This window comes from Pteropus alecto, unplaced genomic scaffold (assembly GCF_000325575.1).
Source record: "Pteropus alecto unplaced genomic scaffold, ASM32557v1 scaffold34, whole genome shotgun sequence".
NCBI classification, from domain to species: Eukaryota; Metazoa; Chordata; class Mammalia; order Chiroptera; family Pteropodidae; genus Pteropus; species Pteropus alecto.
Window position 1 is genome coordinate 1,321,248 of NW_006435763.1, and position 12,630 is coordinate 1,333,877.

A 12,630-nucleotide genomic window follows, 5' to 3' on the forward strand; every position below is an offset into this window, starting at 1 on the left:
TACCCCTTACCTGACTGGGGGCGACCACTAATGAGAAAGAATCCAGAAATCAGGACTTAGGGGGGAGGCTTAGTAACTAGTCATTGACATCACAGAGCCAGTCTTTCTTTCTACTCGGGATTTCGAATTAGTTAGTTGGGAGCATTCCACCCCCACCCCGCCCCCACCCCTGAAGATGCCGGGCGGAAGCAATGGAAAGGGGAGACCAGTTCTGACTCATTCGGGCAGGATCTCACCCTGGCAGGAAGGGAGCAAGGAAGCATGCGGTCTGCTGGAAGCCTGCTGGTGCATCTTCGCGGGCCATATGAAGCGCATCTGGGTTTCTTTGGAATTTGTCTGTTGCTTGGCACTCAAGGGTTGAAGTAAATAGGACAATACATTATCCACAGTTTATTTCAATCAGGGGGAAATGGCTAGCAAAGAAACTCGATCAGGTTTGTAACAGAGCCTGCCTATCAGTGACCAAACACTAGTTGTGTGTTTGTGTGTGCGTGTGCGTGTGCACGCACGCACGCACAGAGGCGCATACACACGTTATGGATATGCCCTCTCACAGGCGTATCCTTGTCATAGTGTGACGTTGATGTTATTCATTCACAACTGTCAGCTGCTGTTTTGTTTGGACCCAGAAGAAAGTCTGGAGCTTCCGAATTACTGCACAGGCCCTGACAGCCAGGGGCCAGGCCAGGACAATTCAAAGTAATAGAAGGGTTTTAGAGGCCATGGTGGAGAAAGAGAGTGATGGGGGAAGAAACAAGGCACCTGGCCCAGGAGGCACTTTGGGGACAGAATGCGGCGTTCAGAGGGGTTTTTTTTTTTTCTAAGAAGTTTTGCCGTATGTTGTGTGGAATCCGCCCTGCTCTCTGTCTCCATGGCCGATGTTAAAATCCACCTCACGTAGAACACATTACAATATCAAGTATGTTTGGAGAAAGGGCCAGAGCGTGGAGATCACCCCAGATGGCCGGGAGAACCACTTCAGAGTCAGCCAGAGCAGAACCAGGTCACGTCACCTCCCCTAGCTGCCCTCCAGGGATCCTGACTTCCAAGCTTTGCCTGTCCCTCCCCTCTCTGTGAGCATCTGCCTCATCACTTCCTCCCAAAGCCCCTCGCCCCACCTTCCCCAAGCTCTGCCACACTCTTTGCTGTAGCACCTCGGCCTGGCAAGTCCTGGCCCCCTGTGCAGCTTAGGGCAGAATCCCACGCGTCCCTCAGAATCCAACCTGAGCAGCTTGTCCCCTGAGCCGGCCCCCTAACGGCCAGCATGCCTTCGTTGGGCCTTCTCAAATAGCTTGATTTTAGCTTTTGTATGGTTTCCTTTTTGGTCCTTGTGTTCTTTCTTTCTTTCCTCTTACAACACAAATGATACAGAAATGCATTAAGCCACGCTCCAAGTAAAAATCGCCACCAGTGCTTGCTAACAGCAGGCTATAGTCGTTGAACCGTGACTGCGTGCTTCTCCTGGATCCTGACAGCACACCTGAGACAGACAGTTACTGTAATTATCCCCATTGCACAGGTAAGAAGACCGAGGGTCGAAGAGGTTAAGTAGCAAGACACAACTGCTTCCGCACCCTGCACCCAGCCCTTGCCGCTTCCATCCTACCGCAGTGTGGAAAGTCCCTGGCAGAGTGTGAGCCCCAGGGCACCATGAAGCCTTGGAGGTGGTGGCTGCTGCCAGCACAGAAGCAGGACCCCTGTGCACTGCTCGCCATGGTCAGCTCACTATGAGGGGGTGCAGGCAGTACCACCCCCCAACTGGACCGTCTCCACCTTTGCAATCATCCCAGTTCCAGATGTGACTCTCACGTGCTCTGTGACCTTGGGGGTGGGAGTTAACATTTCTAGGCCTTAAATTCCCCAAACGGAAGAGGCTGCACTGGAATCTGTCCTTGTGACGTTCTGGAAGTGTTTCAGTCCCCCAGGGTCCCCTGCCCCTCTTCACAGAGAGCGGACCTTGAGGAAGGTCAGGATAACCTTGAAGTGTTTGTTTTCCTGTCGAGAGATTTTGCCCCAGATTTCATCCTTTTCGACAAGTTCTAAGAGAGCGGGGGCAATAACAGGAAGGAAAGAAAATGGAGCTCACCATAGAAACCCCAGCACTGGTCTGAGTCTGCGTCTCTGGTTCTGCTGGCGGCCACCACACTCCCAAGGACGTCAGCATCTGGGCTCCCTCTGCCGACCGTACTCTTTGAAGTGGAATGATAGATGATCAGGTCATAAAGTTGGGTGATATGCTGGGCAGGCTGAGGAGCCATTTTTCCCCCAGAACCACTGACTGACAGAAATGATAAAGAGAGATGTTAGGACGGTGTTGATATCTCCGGAAAAAAACAAACGCCAAAAAGATTCAGTTGACGTTCTTGCCATTTAATAAACCAGAATGCTTCAGAGGTAGACATTTTGCATCAAGATGAGAGATAGAATCCACAAATTACATTTTCGTTGCAATCACATTTTTTTGACCGAAGCCACTGTGGTGATACGTGAGAGAGAGAACTACCCAACTCAGACCCTCAGGCCGTCCCTCACCCGTGTCATCTCCTTGGCGTGACTTAGCCTCTGGTTTGGAGCTGGAAGGAATTCAATAAAACAAGATATATTGTTATGGTTTCTGACGTCAATGTGTGTGGGGGGGAGTTACTTAGAATCCAGACAATCAGCTCTTCAATGCTATCCTCCACTGTTTTGTCAAGGTTCTAAATGAAGCGTCATCTAGTACTCAAGGGGCCGTATTTCAAGAGTTCCCAGAAGTGCCACCTTCCCCCCTTTTGTAGAATAACAGGAAAAGACGTGCTTCGAGCACAAACAATCTGTTCAGCTCTCTGCGCTCGGATCAAGAGAAATGTTTATTTCTGCAAGCGTGTTTTGCCAGAGCCATGTCAGATGAGAGAATAAGGATTTGGAATACCTCTCGTCCCACACCTGGCCCGTCGAGGTAGCCCTGACAGGACTTCCTGTCAGGGAAAGACCTGCAAAGCCCAGCTTGCAGGTTTCGCTTTAGGAAAAACGATAGTTCACGGTGAGACTTTGCACACTCCCTCTTCTCCACCCCACCCCCCTCCCCCAGTCCTGTCTTGTCTTTTGTCTTTTCAAAGCTGTGAGTTTTCACTGGAGAATAAATGATTCGGTTGCCTCTTAGACACAGAGCCACTCTATGGGGTTCATGGTATTTGCACCTTTCTGTGGTAACCCCGCCCCAGCGTGGTGCCCGCTGCCGCCCATGTACGTGTTGAGTGGTGGACCCAGCCCTGTGAGTTTGGTGTTAAGACCTTGAGGTGAGATTGTTGGGTATGACTGTCGTTTTCTTCCAGTCTGATCTCTCTTTCTCTAGGTCTGTGACCCCTGCCGTTGTGGCATATGTCTCATACGGGGGTGGCCTCCGATGGCACCCAGACCTGGTGTGAAATGGGAGGGAAGCTCACTGTGCGAAAGTTAACCCTTTTTCCATTCCCGTTCTGTTATCTCTGCTTTTGTCCAGGAGCGTGTCACCGTTTGGGACTAGGGTGGCTTCAGCAGCTTTTAAGTCACCTGCCAAGCTCCCTTTTTTAGCACAGACAGAGCAGGCCTCAGGCCCAGTAAGCAGCCCGTCAACAGTCTGGCTAAAATGTAAAAACATCGTTTGGTTTTCTTTTTTCTTTTTTCTTTTTTCTTTTTTTTTAACTGACAGTTACTCTCAATATTTCAGCAATGCCGATCTGCCACTTACAAATAGTGATAGAAAATTTCTATTTTAATATATTTACCTAAATGTCATTTACAGAAAACTCTGAGGTGGAGGTTAGGTTCTAGTACAGACACACTCAGCCACGGCAGAACCACGAGGATGGACCGAGGCTGGCTGAGAGCCAGGAAGCCCTGTTCTATCGAGCCTTTCAGGATGAGGACGGCTCTCGATAAGGTGGCCGCCCTTACTTCCAGCTTGCCCCTTTCTCCGTTCCAGGCATGGATCCTGAAAAACTAGAGCGAATCCAGCTCCCAGTGCCCAGTGCGGCCGAGAAGACCACCTACAACCACCTACTGGCCGAAAGACTCATCAGGATCATGAACAACGCTGCCCAGCCAGGTGCCCGGGGCGTGTTGGCTGTTTGCAGGGGTGGTGGAGTTTACAGGGTCCAGCTCCCCACACGAGGCACTAGGAGCCGTGGGCTCTAGATCTGCCCATCCGGGGATCCTAGAAGATCTCGACCACTCTCTCTGCCACCCATACCAGCGTCCTGGGCCACCATACCCTCCTGTCCTGCCACGTCTTCATCTCCAGTCTCCTCTCTTTCCCACCCACCGCAGTGTGTGTGCCAGCCTGTGCCAGGCCTTGTCTTTCTTCTCCTTCCATACCCAGCCCTTCTTTTGCCAGTTTTGCCCAATGTCTGTGGCCCTCCTCTCAGCGGAGTCGGGTGATTTTGATAATACAAGATGTGCGCAGTGCCTGGCATTGTCAGCCTAGCTCTGAGGTTTTAGCCAAAACCGATCTACAGCCACAGCAAGGGCTAGAAATAGCAGGTAGAATGACCTAGCACAGTGGTTCTCAAGTAGGGCCGCTTTGCCTCCCAAGGGACATTTGGCAATGTCGGGAGACATTTTTGGTCATCACAACTTGGGGAGGCGATGCACATGGCATCTGGTAGATAGAGACCAGGGATGCTGTTAAACATCCCACAATGCACAGGACAGCCCCACAGCAAAGGATTATCTGGCCCAAAAAGTCAACAGTGTCGAGGTCGAGGAAACCTTGTTTGCAAGGCAGGTTCTCTGCAAAGGCAGGAAGAGAGGCCGTCAGGGCGTGAGTGAGCGCTCGGGAAGGGAAGGGGCCTGACAGACGCAGCTTGGTGGAGGGCGAATGGCTGAGCTGAGCCATCAGGAGCAATCCAGGGGATGGGGCCGGGTCAGGCCCGGGTCAGGCCCAGGAGAAGGGTGAGGTGGGGCCCGGGGCTGTGACTGCATAGGAGGACTTGAAAAGTCTAGGAGAAAGGGCTCCAAGTGGTGGCCAAAAGCACAGAGGACTGCTGGGGAGTGAGTATTGGGGCTTAGAGAGCTGGATTCATGGCCTCAAAGGTGTCAGTAGGGGATCAGGAAACTCAACAAATGTTTATTGAGCCAGCCACTGTGTGAGCAGTGGGGGTACAGCAGCCACAGCAGGGGGCCTGTGAAGTCCCAGCAGTCTAGGACTCCATGTGGAGATGGAATCTGGAGCTCAGAGGGGACTGAGGGCCAGAACGGGCACTGCGGGCCTCACAGACATGTAGGTGGTTTCTGACGCCACAGGAGAGGAGAGGCGTGTCTGGGACCGAGCCCTGGGCCACTGCGGATATCTGGAGGTGACTTAGAGGGGTAACCAGCACAGGAGGCTGAGCCAGGCCCCACGTGGGACGAAGAGGAGTTACAGGGGGTGTCTTGGGTGGCAAGAAAGATGTGTGTGGCTTAGGACCAAGGGGCGCTCGGCAGGCTCAGTTTCTGCTAAGAAGTCCAGTCGTGGAGGCACAGCGTGTCCCTAAGGGTGGTGGCCAAGGGGGAGGTTGGCAGGAGCTGTGTGAGCCGGTGCGGTTCCATGGTGGAGGAAGGTGGACTCCCCCAGGGATGCAGGGTGGGGAGGGACAGCGGGCCCTGGAGGGCTGGTGTGTAGAACAGCCTGGGTTTCTGAAGAGCAGAAGTTGGGGTAGCTCAGAGGGACAGCCTGGAAGCTGCGATGAGGACCAAGGAGCCTGCTGCCCTCTCTGTTTCTCCCACGAGACAAGCTGGGTGGGAGGAAGTCAGCCCCTTGGTGGGAGCTTGCGAAGGGAGAAGGGTCTGAGGGGGAAATCATGTTGTTTTCCTGGAGGCAGCAGAAGGGGTGTTTCTGACCTGGCCACCAGTGTGGCTCGGTGGAGGTGCAGGCAGGAGTGAGGGTGGGCTCCGGGGGAACCACTGAACTCCAGGGAGGGCGGGCGGTGGGTGCCGCTAGGGCGGGGCAGCAGCACAGAAGTGGGGTTAGTGCTAGGCCAGGGTCGGGCGGGGGGTGGGGGGGCTGAGGCTGGAAGAATAACTGAGCTGAGACCAACCAGCCTTCTTCCACATGCCCCCCGGGCTTGTATCATGCTTAGGAAGGCCTGCTTCTGCTTGCATATGGCCTATCCATTTTTGAACAAATGATTCTGTCTTCTCGTTCTGTTCCCTACCTGACACCTGAGGCATCAGAGATGGCCGGGGAGGTGTGTGGTGGTCTCTCCGCCTTGAGTGTTTCCCAGCGGCGCATCCTGGTCCCTGACATTTCCAAGCCTCAGGGATATTGCCTGGAGACGTCCCCCTCCCCTGGCCTCTCTTCCACATTGTGGCCTCTCCCCAGAAATGAGCTTAAGGACCCAGGGAGGAGTTTGCGTAAGAGCAGGTTACCCTTCGGTCAGGCAGTCACAGATGCTTCTAGGAGAGATGTCAGCTGTGACCTTTGGCACCATAGCGTCTGGAGTCCACCACCGCCCAGGATGAGACTTTGGACAAGTCACTTCACTTCCCTAAATCTCAGTCTTTAGAGCACCCACTACACTGGGTGTGTCTGTACTAGAGCATCTATAAAGCACTCAGACTGTGCCTGGCTTCACAGTAGGATAGCAAGCCCGTGTCACTCAGAACTTGGTTATACAATTGACAGACACCCAACTCGGACCGGCTGAAACAATACAAACAGAAACAAACAAAACTGTTGGCTTGTGTAACTTTAAGTCTGTTGGGCCCCATCTTCAGGCCCAGCTGGGTGGGTCCAGGGCCTCAAACTGTTGTCAATACTGTGTTTGGACTCCATGGCCCTCTTGGTTGGCGAGGTGACCGCCAGCCCCTCCAGACCTCCCTTCTCCTTGGAGCCCCACACTTGCCATAAGAGAGACAGCCCAGGCAACCTGGTGGGAAGGGAGGCTCGGGCTCCCTTTGCAAAACACTCGACAAAAGACTGAAAATGCCAGTGAGGGGGGGAGGTGGCCACTGTGGACCATAACGTTTGCGCCACTCAGGGTCCCGCAGCCCCACACTCTGTTGGGCCCCATCTTCAGGCCCAGGGCCTCAAACTGTTGTCAATACTGTGTTTGGACTCTTGATTGGCGAGGTGACCGCCAGCCCCTCCAGCCCTCCCTTCTCCTTGGAGCCCCACACTCTGTTGGGCCCCATCTTCAGGCCCAGGGCCTCAAACTGTTGTCAATACTGTGTTTGGACTCTTGATTGGCGAGGTGACCGCCAGCCCCTCCAGCCCTCCCTTCTCCTTGGAGCCCCACACTTGCCATAGGAGAGACAGCCCAGGCAACCTGGTGGGAAGGGAGGCTCGGGCTCCCTTTGCAAAACACTCGACAAAAGACTGAAAATGCCAGTGAGTGGGGGAGGTGGCCACTGTGGACCATAACGCTTGCGCCACTCAGGGTCCCGCCACTGCCCCCTGTCCTCTCCACACCCCAGCACGAGGAGAGAGTCTGTCGCCCAGTTGTTTGAGCACGTTTTAGAATTGAGTCTTACTGGCTCTGACCGGCTCCTTTGCCCGACACCTACCCTAGTCACTGTGACCAGGGGAATAGCACACCCCCACCAGCCTGGGTGATGTGCCCACCCCCAGATGCGGGAAAGGGGACCAGCTTCACCCAAATCACATGTCCAGCGGTGGGGCTGGTGTTTCTCCAGAGGAACTGGTGTGGGGGAGGGGCGGCGCTCATTCCTGAAGAAGAGAAGGAACGCTGGACAAGCAAAGCAACCACAGATGTCCACTTCCTAGGCTTCAGTAATAATAATGAGTTGTCCCCTTTTTCCTGCGTCCCCTCTCCCAACGTAGAGACTGCAGGGCAGTATTGGGCACATGGAGTTTCGATGGGAATATTTAATTGTAATTCACCGGGGAAAGGATTAGCATGTGGCATTCCCTTTTTGTCCCCACTGGGTGTAAGGGGCCTTGAGCTGTCCGCCGAATCGGCTAGCTGACCCGTTAACCTAAAAGTCAGGCCGGAGACTGTTTAAGGGCGTGCAGCCCTGGGCGTGTGAGGCTGACCCTGTGTGCTCCATAGATGGGAAGATCCGGTTGGCGACGCTGGAGCTGAGCTGCCTGCTCCTGAAGCAGCAAGTCGTGACCAGCACGGGCTGCATCATAAAGGATGTGCATCTCGCCTGCCTGGAGGTGAGGACCTCCCCACACCCTGTGCCTGTGAGCCACTGCCACCAGGAGAGTGACAGAGGGAAGCTGGCGTCCACGGGACCGCCGAGGAGAAGCTGGGCCCTGGCGCCCGCTGCGACCCACCTGTCCCCACAGAACTTCCCTTATGTTGAGGCCGGCTTGATGAGCCCCCATTTAATTAGTGAATTTGGGTAGTTTCTGTTGCAATTATTTGACTCTTATTTTTCTCTAGGATTTAAATTTTTTTCTTTTTATATTATAAAAGTTTTATACATATACAAATATGTACACACACATTTACTGATAAGTTTATCGTGCTAGTATCTACATTTATTGTTTTAAATAGCTTTTGTTCCCCCCCTCAACTTTTTTTTGTTTATCTTAGAAAATTTAGAAAGTGCAATTGTCAAAAGTAGCAACTGTAGTTGATACTTTGGTATGTGTCTTTCTAGATACACACACACTCACACACATTTTTAAAAATAATTTTAAAAATAAGAGTAGAGCCATCCTGGACCCATATTTTATAACCCTCCCCCCCACACACACACACTTAACTGTATATTGACAACTTTCCATGTCGACATATTGATTGCCTATCCTCTGCCCATTTTTTATTTTGAGCTCTCTCTCCACCATTTTATAGATTAAGAATATTAGCCCCGCATCTGTCAAATACACTCAGATTATGGGAACTGTGATTACCCAGCTCACTTGCCTCCACAAGCCCTGCCTCCCTCACGCCCTCCCTCTCTTCCACAGGGTGCGAGGGAAGAAAGCGTCCACCTCGTGCGGCACTTCTATAAGGTAAATTGGCAGGGCACGGGGACAGCAGTGTGGTGTGTGGCATGTGCAGGATTGTCGTGTCTGGCCCTGCACACATAGAGGCTCCTCGTCTTCAGTTATTTCTCTGCCGCGGTGCCCGTGTGAAATGCTGAAGGTCACGATCCCCGGTGGTCTCTCAACTTCTCTGCCCATGCTCTTATCAGGACAGCTTTTGAGGACTCACCCCTAGTATGTGACAGTTTGTTTATCAATAAGATATGAATTTGTTTATTGATGAAGTCACATGTAAATTATGAATTATATACATACCTGTACATGTGACTAAATTATACATATGAACTGATGTGCTCATGAATTACATATGCTTATACATATAAAATTATAGTTGACTCCTGGACAACTTGGGTTTGGGGCACCCATCCCCCTGCATAGTTGAAAATCTGTATATAACTTTTGACTCCCCCAAAACTTAAATACCTTTGGTATCTGTGGGGGATTGGTTCCAAGATTTGCCACAGATACCAAAATCTGAGGATGCTCAAGTCCCCTATATAAAATGGTATAGATAACACACATAGCCAGCCCTCCCTCCGCAGCTTCAGACTCCCATCCGTGAGTCAAAAACAGTACAGATATTTACCGAAAAAAATCTGCATACAATTGGACATTCGCAATTCAAACCTTCATGGTTCAAGGATCAACTATACTTTTGAATTACATATGAATTTATGAATTACATACATATATATTACTTACATACGTGTATGCTAAGAAATCTCATACAGGCTTCCAAACATTTATCATTAGGGTTTAGGGAGATTTGGGCGAGGACCACCATGACTTTTTCAGTAGCTGAAAAATTTGTAGATTCGGCTTCAAGTTCCAGATGATTGGTATTAAAATATCTCATCGTGATGGTTTCATTTTGCTCTTAACCTTAAGGCATGACATATTCTTAAGCGGGGCTCGTCATTTGTCAGTAGTAGTGGATTAATCCACAGTCAAACCATCCCTGCTTTCTGATGTTTTGGCCCCCACGTCAGATCTCTCCAGATCCCGTTAGCGATGGTTTCCCTTCTCAGTCTGACCGATGGAGAGATCCTCTCAGGGGGAGTAAAAGCGTCGGTGCTGCCATTTCCTTGTTTATCTGTGTTTCATCTTCTGTTTTCTCTCCAAACTGCTGTGGATTATACGCATATATGCAAGCAACCTTTTTCTATGTGGGAAGCTCTTTAAGCCGCTGGCCATGATTGTCCGTGTTCACTGAGATAAAACCAGGTCACATAATCTAGAAATCCAGTTCTCAGGGGTCAGATGACCCCCATGCAGCAGCAACACGGTGGACATGCCCAGATGAGGGTGGCACCACTGTAGGCCCCCACACCCTGGCGAGGAAATCCTCGTCTCCCCTTAGACCGTCCCAAACCACACATGGCCACCAAGTGAGGACATATGTCCTGTAGCAAAGCCCAGAAATAGGCAGAAACCTCACGGTTGCATTAGTCATCTTTGAATCTCTTTCCAGTATAATTGTTCTCAGTGTATTTCCCCCCTAGAAAGCTTTCGGGTCACAAAAACGGAAGGACACATTAGTAGGCATTTTCCCAGAGGGTTTTTCTTTATCATTAATAGGAGAGCTATACGCAGGTCCTTATTAGATAACATCATTTCATTCAGTGTCACTTCATTATAACATTAATGAGAGAAGAAAGTGGATTCCCAGCCTGGGCCACTGCCTGTGTGGAGTTTGCACATTTTCCCCACGTCTGTGTGGGTGTTCTCTGGGGACTCCGGTCTCCTCTCACATCCCGAAGATGTGCACGTGAGGTGAATCAGTGTGTCTAAGTAGTCCCAGTTTTAGTGAGTGGGCGTGCGTGAATGGCCCTGTGATAGAAGGGCATCCCGTCCAGGTGTGTCCCACCTTGCGGTGTGAGCTGCCAGGACAGGCTCCGGCCACCTGCAACCCTGAACTGGAATAAGCAGGTTGGAAAAAAATGACCTCACTTGTTTTTATTAGTCTTTCTTAAATGTATGAATAGCTCACATTTATTTCAGTGTTTAATATTAGAAGTGTTTAAGGTCTTTATTCAGAAGTTTGGTGGTGGTCTTGTGATCAGAAATATGTGGTAGGAACTTAACTCTTGTTTGTATCAATGAGCCTGTAGAGAAGTTGATTTCGTCATATGCCATCACACTTAAAGTCGCAGTTTCTAATCAACTACGTTAAGTGAGGACTTGCTGTATTTCAGTCGCAGCTCTCTTCTGCCAACTCAGATTTGTCTCTCTTTTATCCTATAAGGTTCACACCCCAAGTGGAATATCAGAAGCTTTTGGGTTTTCAGGGGTTAATTCTGTGGTTATACAGCACGCAAGAATATTCAAGTTTACCTGTAGTTCTGATAACTAGAAAGATGTATAAAAGATCGATTGTTTTTCCCATCCCAACTCTGCATGCAAGCGCAAGACTCTGTGTGTGTGTTGTGTGTGTGTGTGTGTGCGAGAGAGAGAGAGAGAGAGAGAGATTGATTGTTTCAGGATTTATGAGAGACAGCACAGTTCCAACAGTCATGTTGCATTCAGCTGAGTCTCCCCACCCCCCAGCTGTGGACCCATCCAGCAGTGATCTGAGCTCTAACACTTACCAGCCCTGACCAATTGGCAGGTTCTGTGCTCAGCACTTTATACGCGTTAACTCATTTCATCTTCACAAGGACCCACACAGACACGGGCAGGCATCCCAGTCTTGCAGCGAAACAAAGAGAGGCTCTGAGAGGTAAAGCTGGGATTCGGCCCCTGGTTTATGTGAGCCAAGTTCACACCCACCACCCTGTTCAGAGAGGAACCTCCTGGACAGGGTCCTCAGGCCTGCAGGAACTGCAAAAAACCCCAAGGGCGCAGCTCAACAATGAACGGAACAGGCTGTATAATTTTAGTGTTAGGCATATTAATTCCTTTCAGACGTGTGGAGCCTCACAGTTTTAACCAGAGTTCCCCATTTCTTCAGCCATTCTCAACAAATAGAGGATCTTATACACTCGACATAGTAACCGTTGTCATATTTTAATTATATATGGTGTTATTTTTAGTTTGTGTTTCTTAATTGCCTTGACAGAAGAAATCTAACTACATGTGCTTTAAAAAGGGAGAAAAACATTGAGAGGCGCAATTCGATAGCTGGGCTTTCGGTTGAGCGTGTGTGTTCGTGTGCACGTGTGCATTTTACTTCCTGGTGATTTACGAGAACTCACTAACGAGAAACAGATGGCCCCACAAGCCGTGAACTGAAGTTTATAATACTTTGTTGTTTATGGAAAAGAAATATGCATAATCTCCTCTACCCTCCCTTCCTTTCCTTTTAGGGAGAAGAAATATTTTTGGACATGTTCGAAGATGAGTACAGGAGCATGACAGTAAGTGAGGGGCCAGAAGGCACCTGTGTGCCCCCAAAGCGTGCCCTGCCGATCCGAGAGAGAGCACTCTAACTTGGGGCTTGCTGCCTGGATGGCAGAGACTCGGGGTTGGGGACTGAATTGGAAATGTTGATCCCCACCACCGTGGAAATTTCAGAGGACATTCCCTCCCCCTGAGTCGGGCTGTGTCGTGAGATGGGTCAGAAAGATTCGCTTTGATGTGAATAGTATTTGATTGAGGACTTACTTTGTGTCAGGTGTGGAAAGCCCGTTATGTATATTAAATTTCTTAATCCCCACGTCAACTGCTATCATTAG

At 50.5% G+C, this 12,630-nt stretch overlaps 1 protein-coding gene and 1 long non-coding RNA gene across 2 annotated transcripts in view; both read left to right on the forward strand.

Annotated features, from left to right (window-relative positions):
- The window catches only part of CLEC16A (C-type lectin domain containing 16A), a 201,540-nt gene that overhangs the window by 76,479 nt on the left and 112,431 nt on the right, over positions 1-12,630 (forward strand). Inside the window, exons 13-16 of the mRNA XM_025046098.1 lie at positions 3,944-4,066; positions 8,010-8,119; positions 8,879-8,923; positions 12,262-12,312. Coding sequence (XP_024901866.1) covers positions 3,944-4,066; positions 8,010-8,119; positions 8,879-8,923; positions 12,262-12,312 — 329 coding nt within the window. The remainder of the gene's footprint in view (positions 1-3,943; positions 4,067-8,009; positions 8,120-8,878; positions 8,924-12,261; positions 12,313-12,630) is intronic.
- On the forward strand, positions 803-2,608 carry LOC112479125. The gene is made up of 2 exons (XR_003046053.1): positions 803-1,003; positions 1,520-2,608. It is a non-coding gene; the product is annotated as an uncharacterized LOC112479125 (long non-coding RNA).